Below are 16,463 nucleotides of genomic sequence, written 5' to 3'. Positions count from 1 at the left end.
TTTTTCTTCAGCCTAATTTTGACAATTTAGCAAAAACTCATAAAAAGTTATCTTAGACATGGGTCTAATCAAAATGAACAAAAAACTTATCGAAAAAACAAAACCTAAACAATACCTGAAGCAGCATCTTCAGCTAATGAAGTTCTAATGTCACGAGAGAAAGAAAGCTCTAGATAAATGCCAGCAATTACACGTGCAGCTAGAAGTGAAGCTAAAAATATTTACAAGCTGTTAATCTACTGCTACTAATATAATAGTACTGCAATTTTAGGTCAGTACAGTAATACTATATTCTGTTAACTTTAATTTTTAAAAACACCACTTTTATCCAGACACTTTTTCAATAAAAAAAAATTATTATTTTTTCTTGAGTCAGTGTCCTTCATACATAATTACTGTTCAAACACAAATCATAAAGCAATGTTAGAATAAAGTTCCTGCAGATGTTGAATAATTAAATAAACTATATTTATACAAACAAAATCACAATACTTTTCTTTAAAAACAAAAAGATTTATTTAAATAAACAGCTTAACAATGATTTTCCCACTTTTGCACTTGTATACTTGTTCATGATTATTTACGCAAGAATCATTAATAAGCGCGCGCGCGTGTGTGTATATATATATATATATATATATATATATATATATATATATAAATTATGTTAGTGTATTCTACAAATAGAATGCTCTATAATATTTAAAAATTAAGATTTTTCATGGAAACCATCATAAGGAAAAAAATTTCTGTATGGAAAATTTTAAGGATCAAGAATTATTTAGAGCTCCCTCATGACCATTATGTTTTTTCATGTTTATCAACTTTATTGTTAGATTATTAATAACACCCATCTTGCAATAATTTTTAAAAGTTTGTGAAATAAAGCACTCTAACTATTATAACAAGATTACTCTTGAAAATAATATATTAACTTTTCAGCCAATTAGATGAGAGATTGCATGAATTATCAATTAACTTTCACTGTTAACTTATAAATACACAGAATTTACTGAATTGCACAACAGATTGTAAGGTTGAAAATGTTTTTTGTTCTTGAATTTAATAATTTTTATTTCTCTTGTTAATTGCTATTTTTTATTTCTAAAAAGAAAAGTTCAAGATATTTTGTACATATTTTTTATTATTTAAGTTACCTAAAATAAGTATACTTTTTTCTTATATTTTTCAGAGTCAACATAATTTATTATCAACATAATTTATTATCTTTATTATCAACATAAATTATTATCTTTATTATCAACATAATTTATAATCTTTATTATCGACATAATTTATTATCTTCATTATCAACATAATTTATTATCTTTATTATCAACATAATTTTTTTCTCAGCTATTCGAGATTATTATAATTAGAAAATATCAAAAGAAGACTTGTGATGTCTTTCTCTTGGGACATAAGGATAACATAAAAGGTTGTAAATTACCATCAAAAGGAGATGTGATCAGCTACTTTCTAAATCTTCACAAAGAGAAAAAGTTGACAAATAGAGAGAGAAGCATCAACTGAAGTGATTGAAAAAATTGTCAAATTTTGCAATAGAGCTATAATTCTTATGAGTCATAAGAACAAAATCATTTAAAAAGTTGAAAAATTTTACCAGCAATATGCTCTTCTCAGGAAAAATTGAAAAAGAAAAAGCTTTCACAGAAGATCTGATAAATTTTTTTAATGTTGCAAGTGCAAATATCCTTTCTAAAATTGAAGATGAGGAAGACCATAAATTTTTCCTAGCATAAAAGGAGCCTGGAAGAAAGGGAGTTATGGGATCAAATGATAAGATCCTTGCAGATAAAGAAGCACACCTTCAGCAAAGAAAAATCTTGGAACAAAAACATAGGCAGAATAACGAAGAAGAGGTATCCACATCTTCAGTCTTAGTCCAGTCAGAAATATCTGACAATAGCAGTAGAGGGAAAACATGTGAGGAGGATTCTATACCTCCAAATCCAAAGAAGCCAAGATAAGCAACAACAAAAAAATCACTGCTCTACTTGCGATGACCAAAGATGGGTCTAAAATTACGGACATAAGTGCTGTGTTTATGCTGACAGAAACATCTAGAGCACATGGACAAGCTGTACAGGAACTGAATCAAAATAGGTCTTCAGTTTATAGAGAGCGCATAAAGCACTGTGTCAAGATTGCTGACAAACTGAAAGCTGAGTTTAAAACAGATGTTCCATTTGTAGTTCACTGGGATCACAAGCTGATGCAAGATTTGAAATCAAATGTTTATATTGATAGACTGCCTATCATAGTATCTGATTCAAAATACTATGTTAGGCAGTGTTGGTTACTGCTGCTAAACTAACCAATGGAACTGGACAGCCAAATGCTGTTGTTACTGCTTTAGAGGAATGAGGTTTAATTGAGAATGATATTGGTATGTCATTTGACACACAGCCTCTAATCCACTACATGGTAGTGGTGTAGTGGTAGAGTGCTCGCTCATAAACGAGAAGTTCCAAGTTTGATCCCCACCACGTTCCTGGTAGTATCGCGCTTAACTTGTTTCTCAGCGCAGCCACTTTGTTCAACGAGGTTCCTGTTTCGGAGTTATAAAGTTGAGAGAGGGTTGTAACAACAAAAAGTAGCCTCCTTGACTGTAGTGGCCCTCTTGACCTTGGGGAGGTGAATAATTAAAAAATAATAATAATACTGAACAAAAAAATGGGGCATGCACTCTCATTAAAGTAAAACTTGAGAAGGATCTACTGTATTTTGCAGGTTGTCATCACACCTTGGAGGTGATAATTAGAGCTGTTTTTTCAGTTCTCTTGGGAGCAAGTCAAGGCCCAGAATTATTTTGATTCTAGAGATTCCAGGCCATATATGAGACCATTGATAAGTCACAGTTTCAGACAGGTGTAGATAGTAAGTAAAAGTGAGACTTTTTGCAAACCTGGCCCCAGCAAAATTATAAGATTTAGCAGGGGTTGATAGCCGAAGCTAGAAAAAGATTTATAATACTTTAATATTTATTCAATACTGGCATACATTTATATATTTTTAAAGTCTAATTTACTTCCAACAAGATTGCAAGCAACCATTATTAAGTTACTTTAAAAGTTATGTTAAAATACTAGGAAATATATAACTGACGATTTAAAAAGTTGTAAGTTGCATAAAAATAAAAAAAGGAAAATATGAAGATGGGTAAGAGTTATAAGTTTTTTTGATGTTCAAGGAAAAAACTAGATTATTAAAAGCTTTTATAGCATGAAAGGACAGATACAGTTAATGGATGCAACTAGTTGAATAAAAAGCCAAGCAAGAATGAGTTTTGTTTATCATTAAGAAGATGATGTATTAGTAGAAAACAGAAAGAAGTACAACCTTACAACAATGGGAGAGTGGTTCAAGCTTGGCAGATAAAGCAGGTTTAATTTCATGTACAATGTGTTTTTAGAGTTGTCTGAGAGTAAGAGGGTTGTTATTTGTCAATATAGGAATGCCAACAGTATTGCAATATTTTTTTGCAGTAAATAAATGAGTTTTGTTGTCTAACAAAAATTATGGATTTCATGTCCAGAATTTAAATCTATAAGCCACCGCAGGCCTTAGGCTGTTACAGAAAAGAGATCAGATTTAAAATTGGCTGCTTATTCTAAGCAATTAAAAAGTAAAGATTTTTTGTCAAGACAAGAGTATAAAGTTGAGTCCTCATCAAAAAGAGCCACTATTGATTTCACGAAGATCGTTATTTTAGATAAAAAACAATACAGGGGCAAAAATAGAACCTTGTAGTACCCTTAAAATTACTTGAAATAAAGAAGCAGGTAGGCCTTCAAGAATAACTTTATAACTGCAGTCAAAAAGAAATAGTTTTATAACCTCAAAACTTTTATATAAAGAAAATAATAATAGAATGAAGACTAATCGTAGGCTAGTTAGAGAGATCAAAGTGTTTTCTAGAGTTTTGAAAAATTGGAACCACTTATTTAGCCATTTTTAAAAGTTTAACAAAAATTGAAGAGTGTTCTAAAGAACACTTTTTTAAGACTAAATGGAAATCTTGTCTGGAGCACAAACTGCAGAAGTATTTAACTGAGAATTATCTTTAACATTAAAAGCCAGAGTGATTTGGATGTTTAACAATCGGTTAATCTGTTTAACTGGTATGACAAAAAGAATATGACCTTTAGATTCAATAGTCAAGGTTTTTTTAAAAGCAAAGATTTTTCCAAATAACTCTACTCTATTCTAGAGAGAAGTAAAAAGATCAGCCCCATGAATTAGAGATTAAATGTTAGACTAACTTCAGTTAATGACACTGTTGAAGACTAACCAAAAGTCTCTAGAACCTAATATTTGAGATAAGGTACAAGATTTGAGAATAACAGAGCTTAACAATAGACAGGATTTTTTTACAAAGTCTTTTTTACAAGAACACCTCTATTAGGAGAGATGTTCTTGTAAAAAACTTTTTACAAAGTCTTTTTTACAAGAACATCATCAACGGCATTCTTGTAAAAAAGATGAAAAAAATGATTAATGTTTAATAAAGCATCTAATCAAAAGTAAAATGAGGCTTAAAATTGAAACATTAAAATTGAAATACAAACATTAAAATTGAAGAAAAGTAATAAAAGCTTCCAAACTTTTATTCCAGAAGGAATAAAATCTTCCGAGATGCACTTTATGCATACATATTATGGATATAAACATATATGTTTGCTATTTATTTAGATGCTGGCATACAATATTCTTTTATTATTATATAAACTTTAGTATTTATATGGTGTAGTACTTGCCCAAAGAGAAGATGATCAGATGGATGTGTGGTGTTACTCTAGCAAGACAAGAAAAGGAGGCATAATCTTAGACAGATTTAAAAGAACCTTGTATCAAACATTTGTTAAAAAACATTAAAGTAATTTAGGTATCAGCATGTAGAGAGGTAGCAGCTTTAGTAGAAAATGGTAGTGGTAAAAGAAAACTTTAAGAGAGTGCCTTACATATTGTATGAATGAGCTTTAGTTAAGAATAAAAATGCTTTAGATTGTTTATATTAGAGAAACAGCATAAAAGAGGAAGGCTAAAGCCTGATGATGATAATGATGATGACAATGATTATGATCATCATCATTATCATGATGATGATCATCATTATGATCATTATTATCAGCCTTTAACCTTCCTTTTTTATGCTGTTCATGATGATGATGATGATTATAATGATCATGATAGTGATAAAGATGATGATGATAATGATGATTATGATGACCATGTTGATCATAATGATGTTTACATATGCATATATATACAAAATATTAAATGAACTTTGAATTCAAAAAATACACTTTAGAATGTATAAATAATTATGCAGCCCTGGTCACAAACCCGACCCTGGCTATATTTAATCAAACCCAGCTCCGGTCAAATATCAACCCCAGTCACTTACTAGGTGTAGATAACAAAGAAGTGTTCCAACTGATTGGAGATCAGAAAGCTGATATCTTGGACTGGGCACATATGGCACTTTATAAAACCAAAAGCAACTTATTAAGAGGTTCTAGAGGTGGTGTCACTCAGCAATGCTGGCAATGAAGAACCATCTAAACATCTACAGAGGTAAGACTGTGAAAAAGGCTCCCTACAATGATTTGAAAGCTATCCAGACAGCCTATTTGAAAATGAAATTCCATGACTTTTCCATGACTCTTCATAAACTTTTATGATAAACCATTAGAGTAAAATATTCAGTACTTGCCATGTTTTTTAATGACCAAGTGGCACTTAGCAGTTGCCACTTGGTCATTAAAAAACATGCAAACTAAAAACTAATTGCTAGAAAGTTCTGAAATCATGTCTGAAAAAAACTCTGATGTTTACATTATAACTGACCAAAGTATAACAATTGTAACTTTACAAATAAATGCATGTGATCTTTTAAGAGACCAAGTAGCTTCGATAAGGGCATATGGGGAGTACTGCATGTTTTACCCTGACTCTAATTACCAACTCTAATTTTTGTGCAGAAAAAAAAAATTACACTTCTTTATCTTTTGAAAGAAAAATTTTTACTAAAAATGCTCATTATTTTACATTAATAAATAAAATAATCTTTATTAGACTTTGGACTTATGAACAATTATGAACTTATTAAACTTATAAACAGTTATACCCACATAAAATAGAGTATAATTAAAGAGCTTAGTGCTAAAAGTACTCAAGTCACAAAAAAAAATGTTTTGAGAAAATCTAGTTTGATGAAAGATATAAAACTTTAAAATAGGGATTTAAAATGGCTGATCCAAGTAGATATTCTCAAAACATTTGTTTTGAGTCTTAAGTACTTTTAGGACCTCTTTAATTGCTAACATAACTTTATTCTAAACATTTTAGGTTTCTGAATAACAAATCACTATCAACTACAACTTTTTTTGTGCAAGAAATATTGATATGAATCTTTTGTATGACTGGTTAAAGTAACAAAGTTAAAAATTGTAAAAAAAAAAAAATTCAAAAAAAATCAAGCTACTTTACTGAATTAAGTGAAACTTTTGTTGAAGAAATGAAATGACTTAAAAAAATACTTTCAACTTAAAATGTTCAACAAAACAAACTATAAAAACAAATCCTAGTAAAACTAACTCTTTTTTAAATCTGTTTCTATTTTACCAATGGTATTATCCAGCTGTTCAATAAGGGTTTGCTTTTTTTTTACTTTTTGCCTGAAAGCATTGGCTTTAACTAATAATTCCATAGAATTAGATTCTTCAACTTGAAGGCTAAAACATTCAATTTCTTCGTTTAGGGTAAGGATACATGATTCAACATCTTTCTCTTTTTTACACCAATAATTTCTTCAGTGATAAACTTTTTTTTCTTCTAATTTTTCAGTAATAATACTTTCATTTTTATTTTCATCTTAATATCGCACATATTGAGAATGAGCAACTTTTTATTAATTTGCCAGTTATTGTGAAATTGTGAACATCCTGTTTTGATGTCATTAACAGTAGGCTGACTAATCAAAGAGGTTTACTGCATGTGCTCAATAAATAGTTCTTTGTCAACACTAAAACCTCGCTCAACAGCACACTGACTATGAGATAAAGTGAAAACTAGGATGCAGACTTTCCTTAATAATTCAAAATGTTTGTTTCCATTCAAGTAAGACATTAAAAACTTATCAAGTTGCATTTTCAGGCAATTGAACTGCCTAAACTCTTCCTTATTAACTGCTAATACAGATTTTTGTAAATTGTTCAAACTGATCTTTGGCAGAATTTTTGAACTCTTGAAAAATTGTTATTTTTTAATCAATTAAAGTACGTTAAATTATCAACATTCATTCAAAACAACATAGTAAAAATAAAAACCTTTTAATTGGTATATAAAATGTTGGCTTAAGTAAGCCTGTGCTAAAATATTGATCAAATTCAAATTTTTGGACACTACTGTGTATATCTATATCTATATATATATATATATATATATATATATATATATATATATATATATATATATATATATATATATATATATATATATATAGTAAAAACTAAATGATTATAACACTCGATTTATTTAAAACATTTCTCAGAGTTTCACGTAATTAGCGATCATCAGATGTTACAAATCTCAAAAAAACAACGACAAAAAAATATATCAGAAATACAGTGGAGTGTCTTCTTTGATGACATTAAAGTTATTTATCATATATTTGTTTTCATGGCGACATTTAGATGCAAGTTAGTTTTGCTTATTTAGTAAAGGCAATGGGGATGAAATTATATGATATTTTTCCATCAAACATAAATTGCATGACTTACCACCAGGTTTAAACGGTTCAGCCTGGTCTAAAATTTTCCACGAAAGGACAGGATTTAAACCTTTCTTTTTAACACTCCACACAAATTTAGAAAGTTTGGAAGAGTTTGACCCACTTTCATAACGAAAAGAAATATTGTGATCTTTAAAAGTTAAAGTTTAAAATAAAAGTTAAAAGGCGATCTTTAAAAGTTTTTTCTGTAAGCCCATTATAATATCTACCTTCATCTTGCGGATTTGTCTTAACATTACATAAATAGATGACATTTTTAATTAAACATTTTCCATTAAGTGGACATAAATTAATCTGTCGGCAATTGCACGTTGAAGCATTAAGGTTTGAAGAATTTGATAAAACTTTATTGTTATGTGAAGTGATGATGTTGCGAATATTTGGAAGACAGCTATAGCAAACCTTCAGGCTATTTGGATTAGACAGCTTATGGAATTTATGAGATTTTGGGAAGTTTTTATTGATTAAGTTTAGGAAAAGTTTGTCTACGTTTGTCTCGACATTAATTTAACGGAGGGTTAAACCAAATAATATTTTGTGCATGTGATTTTGCAACTTTTATAGAATCATTGGCAAAGGCAGTAATGTTTTCTTTAAATCCACTAGACTTGAGGGCACTGTTGTAAAAAGTAGCGGCTCGATTAAAAACTTCTTTACTTGAAGATATACTTCTTATACGATTAGATATCATTGAAGGAATAGCTTTAAAAATGTTTGGAGGATGGTTTGAATTAACATTGATATATAATGGGATGTCACCTGCTTTCCTATATGGCTGATAAGAATTGTCAGATAAGTTAAGCGAAACGTCAAGAAAGTTAACAACTTTTAAATTAGAATTTATTGTTATATTTAGTTAAAACTTTTCTTTAAAAAGAATGATAAGGTTTTTCTTTATTATTTCCGATCGCGGTCCACTAATACCATTGAAAAGCAAAGCCCATCATATCTATATAAACCGTTGGTGTTTAATCTGTATTCTTTGCTGATGGTGTATAAAATAAAAAGGCCTACCAGTTCACACAACTCGGCTCCATCAAAGCTTCCTATTGTCACATCAAAATCGGAATCTCCTGATTTTTTAACCCACATATTATTTCTTGTAAAAAGTAAGGATTTTCTAGAATGGTAAATTTCAGTGGTATTATCTGAAATTTGAGTAAAATTTTTGGCGTGAGTCAAAGAATCGTGGAGAAGCTATTTAGAAATGGAAGGATAAAAATCAACAATATCATATTGAACAAAAACACAGTGTTTTATGTCAGTGGTGCCATGGAACCATTTTAAAACGTCATTTGTACTATACCATTGATGGACAAGCGTAGCATTTCTAACTTTCTTGTTATATATATATATATATATATATATATATATATATATATATATATATATATATATATATATATATATATAGAATATCACTTAACAAAAACTTTTTTCATTTAACACTGTGTTTCATCAACAAAGACTTATCAGAAATGAGAATTCTGTCTATAAGAGGTATTTATTTTCGTGCCCATTTAGAAAATAATTCAGATTTTTTATTTAACAAATTTTCTTGATTTAAATGAGTAATTATTTCAAATTTTTCTTGCAAACATAGCATACATTTTTTGGAAATGTTATTATAGGCAGGGGCAAATTTTAGAATAGACCCCATTGTAAATTAAAATTTTTATTTTTTTCTTTTAAATCCCAAATATATTTTGACAGCATAGTCTCTTTTGAATATTTTTTGTGTTTAAACAATTGTTTGTGGTTGGCATAACGTTTTTTCCATTCCCTCGGTTAAGCCAATATATCGTTTATCAGGGTTATTTTGTGAGGAAACAATGCACTTGTAAATTATATTTTTCGAAAGGCATTTTCCATTTAGAGGGCAATCTATTTTTTGTTTACAATTACAATAATCAGTGTTTTTTTTCTTTTATATGTTCATCTTTCATTCGGAAAAAATTAGGTTTACATCAGTGGAAAAATACCACTGATGTTATAGATTGGTTTTCTAAAATAAACAATAAAAATGAATGCACATTTATACAATTTGATATTATTGATTTTTACCCCTCAATTACAGCAGAAATTTTAGATAAAACAATAGAATTTGGAAAATCCCAGTTAGAAATTACTGAAGACAGTATCTGTATAATTAAGCACTGCAGAAAAAATTTACTCTATTTTGATAAGGAAACGTGGAAGAAAAAAACCACGCACGAATGCTTTGATGTAACAATGGGAAGTTACGATGGAGCAGAAATTTGCGAATTTGTAAGTTTATATATTTTAAATACCCCAGCTAAAATAATCCAAATTAATCAATTAGGTCTTTATCGCGATGACGGTTTAATAATAATGCATAAAAAATCAGGGCCACAACTCGATAAAATTAGAAAAGATATTATTAAAGTTTTTAAAAGTATTGGCTTCCAAATTGAAATAAATATAAATTTAAAAATAGTGAATTTTCTTGATGTCACATATAACCTCTCAGAAAGGTCCTATAAGCTTACAAAAAACCGAATGACAAATTATTGTATATTAATGTGAATTCGAACCATCCCCCTCAAATTCTAAAACAAATTCTGATTTCAATTAACAATAGGCTAAACCAAAACTCTTCTAATGAAAATACTTTTAACTCCTCTAAACGCGTTTATGAAGATGCCCTTAAAAAAAGTGGCTTTCAAAATTTCGAGCTAAAATTTGAAAAGAAAATTGCAAAAAAGCGCAATAGAAATAGGATCATAATTTGGTTCAACCCCCCGTACAGCAAAAATGTTTCAACAAATAAAGGTAAAATTTTTCTAAAATTAGTAGACAAACATTTTCCTCCCTCTAATAAATTACATAAGATTTTTAACAGAAATACCATTAAAGTAAGTTATAGTTGTACAAAAAATTTAGAAGGAATTATAAAAGGCCACAACTACGCGTTAATTAATAAAAATGAACATATAAAAGAAAAAAACACTGATTATTGTAATTGTAAACAAAAAATAGATTGCTCTCTAAATGGAAAATACCTTTCGAAAAATATAATTAACAAGTGCATTGTTTCCTCACAAAATAACCCTGATAAACAATATATTGGCTTAACCGAGGGGAATGGAAAAAACGTTATGCCAACCACAAACAATTGTTTAAACACAAAAAATATTCAAAAGAGACTATGCTGTCAAAATATATTTGGGATTTAAAAGAAAAAAATAAAAATTTTAATTTACAATGGGGTCTATTCTAAAATTTGCCCCTGCCTATAATAACATTTCCAAAAAATGTATGCTATGTTTGCAAGAAAAATTTGAAATAATTACTCATTTAAATCAAGAAAATTTGTTAAATAAAAAATCTGAATTAATTTCTAAATGTAGGCACGAAAATAAATACCTCTTAAAAAATTATAAAAACAAATGACAAAATTAAACTATTCCCATTCCAAAGAAAATTAATTAATAATTACTTTCTCTAACTTCCCGTTAACAAAAAAATAAAGTAATTAAAAAAAAATTTTTTTTTAAATTTTTTTATAATAATTTATAACTTCCTGAAAAATATTTTTTTCTATAAATTGAATTTTTTTTGAGATTCAGTAACTCTTCCTGATGACCCAGCAATGGTGAAACTTAAAGTAGAAGATAAAAGTTAGATAAGTGTTTTTTACTAATTTATTATTGCTCTGTTCTTTAAGAACATTGAGCACTCTATTTGTAAAATACACTTATTTTACATATGTATATATATATATATATATATATATATATATATATATGTAAATTAAGTTTTTTTTATATATATAAAATATATATATTATATATATAAAAAAAACATAATTTACATATATATATATATATATATATATATATATATATATATATATATATATATATATATATATATATATATATATATATATACATATATATATAAAACAAAATTTCATGACTTAAAATCATCAGAAAAGAATCCCTTGAACATTAAATTTAAGCTTCAGCCGAAAAACAAGATAGAAAAAAATCCTTATTTCAGATTCAATATAATTTAATATAATTATTCCTAAATTTAGCAGATAATTAAAATCTATTAAATTATTAAAAGAAGATGCTTTATAGCAAAGAAGAATTTAAAAAAGTCTTATTTATGACAAGCAATTATTAAATTGCTTTTTAAAGCATAAAATTAAGTTTAAAAAAGTATTTACAGAAATGTTGTTTGGATCACAAGCTATATTTAAATCTAAGAAAAAAACAACTTAAGTCATATAGACATGAGTTGATAAAAACTTTAGCAAAAAGTCAAGATGTCTCAAAGTGATGTTTTTCAAAAATAGTCAAAATGTCTTATAGTGATGGATTTTTATCAATAGAATAATCATCAAGTCTAATAAATTAAAATTTAAGAGATCAGAATGAAAGTTTATTAACCCCTAAAATTTAAATAGAAATTTAAATTAATTAATTTTTATTACAAAGTGATAGTATTAAATTAACAAAAATACCAGGAAGAATCCTTACTAAGAACTCATAACTAAATGCTTATAAAGATTCATTAATAAGTCCTTACTAAGTCTTTACAAATTGCTTACTAAAAACTCCTTACTAAATCATTTTTCTTTATTAACAAAAAATAAGAAAAAATCGAACAAATTTTTCTGACCATAAAAAAATACTATTTAAGATATAAAATAACAGATTTGGTATAAAAATAAGATATAAAAAGTAATTTGGAAAACTCAAGTATATATGCTGCATGCTGATAAAAATACCTCTTTTAGCAGCACTTGAAATGTCATACAATCTAAAATAAAACAATTTTAATAATAAAAAAAAATGTTTTAAAAGATTTAAAGACCAAAAACTTTAAAAACAAAAACAAATTTTATTGTAAGAGACATTATAATTGTCAAAGTCAAAACAATATTTAAATAACTATAAACTAACTGTAAATTAATTATAAATTGATAACTATAAATTGATTTTTGGTGCAACTTTAAAGACAAAAATATTTATCAAAAAGAACCAGAAAAAAAAAAAAAAAAAAAAGCAACAACAATTTTTTAAAACTTGTAAAAACATAAAAATTTTTTATAGAAAAAAAAAACAAAAACTTACCCATCATCAGCAACAATAGCATGTCTGTTAGTTTCACTGTCTGAAACAATATAAGATATCGCCATCACAGCTTCATTCATAAGTTGCTTACTAGCACTGTGCAGTAAAGCACATAAAGTTCGAGCACCACCAAGCTCAATAAATTTATCCTTAAACAGATTTTACTTTATTATCTATTTTCTTTATTTTTATTTCTTATTTATTTGCACTAACTTGAACTTTTTGAACTCAGAGATTCAATTTTTTTTATTAACAATTTAGAAATCAAGGATTAGCTACTAAAGGTAGTTAAGATTCTTTTTTTTTTTTTTTTTTTTTTTTTAAGGTAACAAACATGCTCCAAATGGACATAATGGTCTTACAGATTATTAACATGCTCAAAAATATTAAAAAAAGACCTGAAATTTTTTGTCACAGAGCAGATAAGCATATAAAGAAACAATAAAGTTTACACTTTAATTTAAAATCTTTAAATGTAAAACCATCATAAATATTTTTTATAAAAACTAAAAAACTTTGATGAAATATCTTACTAAAAAGCATAAAAGTTAAACAAAAACCTGAATAGAAGAAACTGTCAACAGTTCAGCTAATGCTTCTGTAGAATACTCTTGTGTTGCCTTAAAACAGAAAAAAAAAAATAACTGAAAAATTATAAAAGATATACAAATTTTATCATATATATTATATACATAAAAACAAACTTTACCTCATCAGAACACAATGCAAGGTTCATTAATACTTGTAAACTAAAACATTAAAGTATGAAACATACTTTGAACTACGCATACATAAACTGACATGACCTTATCTTTTAGATAAGGTCGTGTCAGTTTATGTATGTGTAGTTCAAAGAAACTATTAAAATACTATAGAAAAAAACCTATACGACCTTAATCTTTAAGAGGTCAGCATCATATTGGCAAAAAAAATTTGATACAAAGATCTTACCATAAAACATAAAAACGAGGTCGGCAATTTTTTGCTGACCTCAAACACTTTTAGATCGGTAGTTAGGTCAACATTGCCAAATGCCGACCCTAATTCCAAGAGCTATATATATATATATATATATATATATATATATATATATATATATATATATATATATATATATATATATATATATATAAAATATATATATATATATATAAATATATATATATATAAATATATATATATATATATATATATATATATATATATATATATATATATATATATATATAGATACATACATGCATACATACATACATATATATATATACATTAGGGTGGAGTGATTTTGGAATCAGAACTATAGTAACCCTGGAGTAAATAGATAATCACAAAATAATAACAAAATGCATAACATGTACTTGCTAATAATGCCTGGAAAATAGCTGGTTTACAAAAATGTACATTTATTTAGACATAATCTATTTTCGAGGAAAACCGCCATTTTTTGTTTTTTTTTCAGAGTGGGGATGCGAATTGCACGTTGTTTTTAGATCATTTTTAAATTATAACTTATAAATAGCAAAATAATTAATAGAAAAAATGCCTAAGAGTAAATCCAGGAAAATTCATTTGGAAAGTAGTCCGAAATGCAGAGGTCTTCCATCAGAAATGCCTTCAGCTGTTCTTTCAACATTTTGTCAAGTAATTCATTTTTTTTATTTTTCTGAAAACAATAACCAAAATATTTCAAAACAGAATCTACTAGGAGTGGTTGAGAAATCTTTTAGTACTTTGTGGAATAAAGTAAACCCACATATTCCTCTTCTTCAGAGAAATTCTTAAGAAAATTAAGAAATCTTTTTGAAGGAGTAAAATCTTTAAACCGAGGACATTATAAATCTAAAAGTAAGGAGTATCAATATTTGATTTGAGATAAACTCTCTGATATTTTATCATGTACTTGTGAATTAGCAACCGTTTTATGTAATGAAAGAGATGCTAAGTGTAGCATCATCAATTGCCAAGTAGAGCACATCTTGTGTCTTTGTAAAACTAAAAAGGTATTTGATTAAATTTTTTATATATTAGCGTATGTATTGGAATATTTGTTGTTTTAATCTGCAACTATTGTACTAAGAATTTTTGATTATAATTTGATTTCATTTCAATCAAACTGAAGTAATTGATTATTTTCAAAAATCATATTTAAGGTCCCTTCTGAAGACAGGGCATATATTCATGACCAGAGAAACAAGATTGGTCCGAGAGGTATAACATTTAAAATCTGGTACATTTACTCCGGAAAGGTTAGTTTCAATCCCTTATGCCCATAACTCATTGATTGATTCTGGTCACATATCAGCATCCAATCCAGATGTTTTGGTAACATTTATATGTATATTTGTATATATATGTATATTTGTATATATATGTATATTTGTAAATTTGTATAAATATGTATATTCGTATATATATATATATATATATATATATATATATATATATATATATATATATATATATATATATATATATATATATATTTGTATATATATATATATATACTATATTTGTGTGTGTGTATATTTATATGTATATATATCACAAACAGCACACTTTGTTGGGGCAACATTAAAACTGCTTTGTTTCAATGATTTCAGTGTTTTTTAAATTTTGGCCCTACAAAATGTGCTGCTTGAGATATAGCTTTTTTTTTTTAAATTTTGAATACTAAGTATTTTTACAGGTAAATGAGTCCAGTAAAAAGTTCTCAATATAATTTAATGAAACTTGATAGATTTGCAATGGAGGCTGTCAGGTATATAAAATTTTTATACATGTTGAGTTTAGATATATTTATATATATATATATATATATATATATATATATATATATATATATATATATAAAATTTTTTATATATACTATATTAAAAAAGTAAAAAAAAATCATAAGTTTCACCATTGTTCAACCCCTGTAAGTTTTTTTTAATGTGGGAGAGTAGAGGGTGAATATGGAATGTTAAGGGATCACATATAGATAATATACTTTGCTTTTTCAGCTTTGATTATTTATTTCATAGTTTCTTATTTGTAGGTATGGTGTCTTATCTCATTCCATAATCTAGAAGTAGAGCATTTGCACTAGCTATGTTCTACTTCTAGATTATGGAATCATAAAACATGGAGTTCTGAAACAAGTTGTAGATCAAAGCAAAATTGAGAGGTAAATACTATTTCATTATATAAGTTAGACAAATATAAATATATCTCTTTGTTTAATAGTTTATATAAATACTTGTTTACAAAACATTTAATATGGTATTTAGCTAAATATAATACTTTGATTTGTTTTATAGAGAGAAGAAAATAATGTCAAGAAATGGTGATCAACATGATAATAATTTACATAACTTGGTGTGTTAGGGTGTTGATGGTAAAGATGATAAAAATGTTCTTCAGTTTAAAGATGTCGTTGAAAATGGAGAAACTCGCTTGTTGAGAGTTACTGAAAAAGAACACCATTTAACTTTTAGTAATGAAAATAGTTTTAAAAATGGTTCATATCTCTCTCATAAAAATCTCCCATCAAATGG

The 16,463-nt window shown here is 27.0% G+C and overlaps 1 protein-coding gene across 1 annotated transcript in view; it reads right to left on the bottom strand.

Annotated features, from left to right (window-relative positions):
* Positions 1-16,463, bottom strand: part of LOC136082006 (uncharacterized) — a 108,029-nt gene that overhangs the window by 25,985 nt on the left and 65,581 nt on the right. Inside the window, exons 12-16 of the mRNA XM_065800536.1 lie at positions 13,637-13,676; positions 13,488-13,547; positions 12,928-13,076; positions 12,582-12,613; positions 116-211 (exon numbers count right to left, since the gene is read on the bottom strand). Coding sequence (XP_065656608.1) covers positions 116-211; positions 12,582-12,613; positions 12,928-13,076; positions 13,488-13,547; positions 13,637-13,676 — 377 coding nt within the window. The remainder of the gene's footprint in view (positions 1-115; positions 212-12,581; positions 12,614-12,927; positions 13,077-13,487; positions 13,548-13,636; positions 13,677-16,463) is intronic.

Source organism: Hydra vulgaris, chromosome 06, assembly GCF_038396675.1.
Source record: "Hydra vulgaris chromosome 06, alternate assembly HydraT2T_AEP".
Lineage (NCBI taxonomy): Eukaryota > Metazoa > Cnidaria > Hydrozoa > Anthoathecata > Hydridae > Hydra > Hydra vulgaris.
The sequence above is the reverse complement of the archived record's forward strand: the minus strand, read 5'-3'. Positions and strand labels throughout refer to the sequence as shown.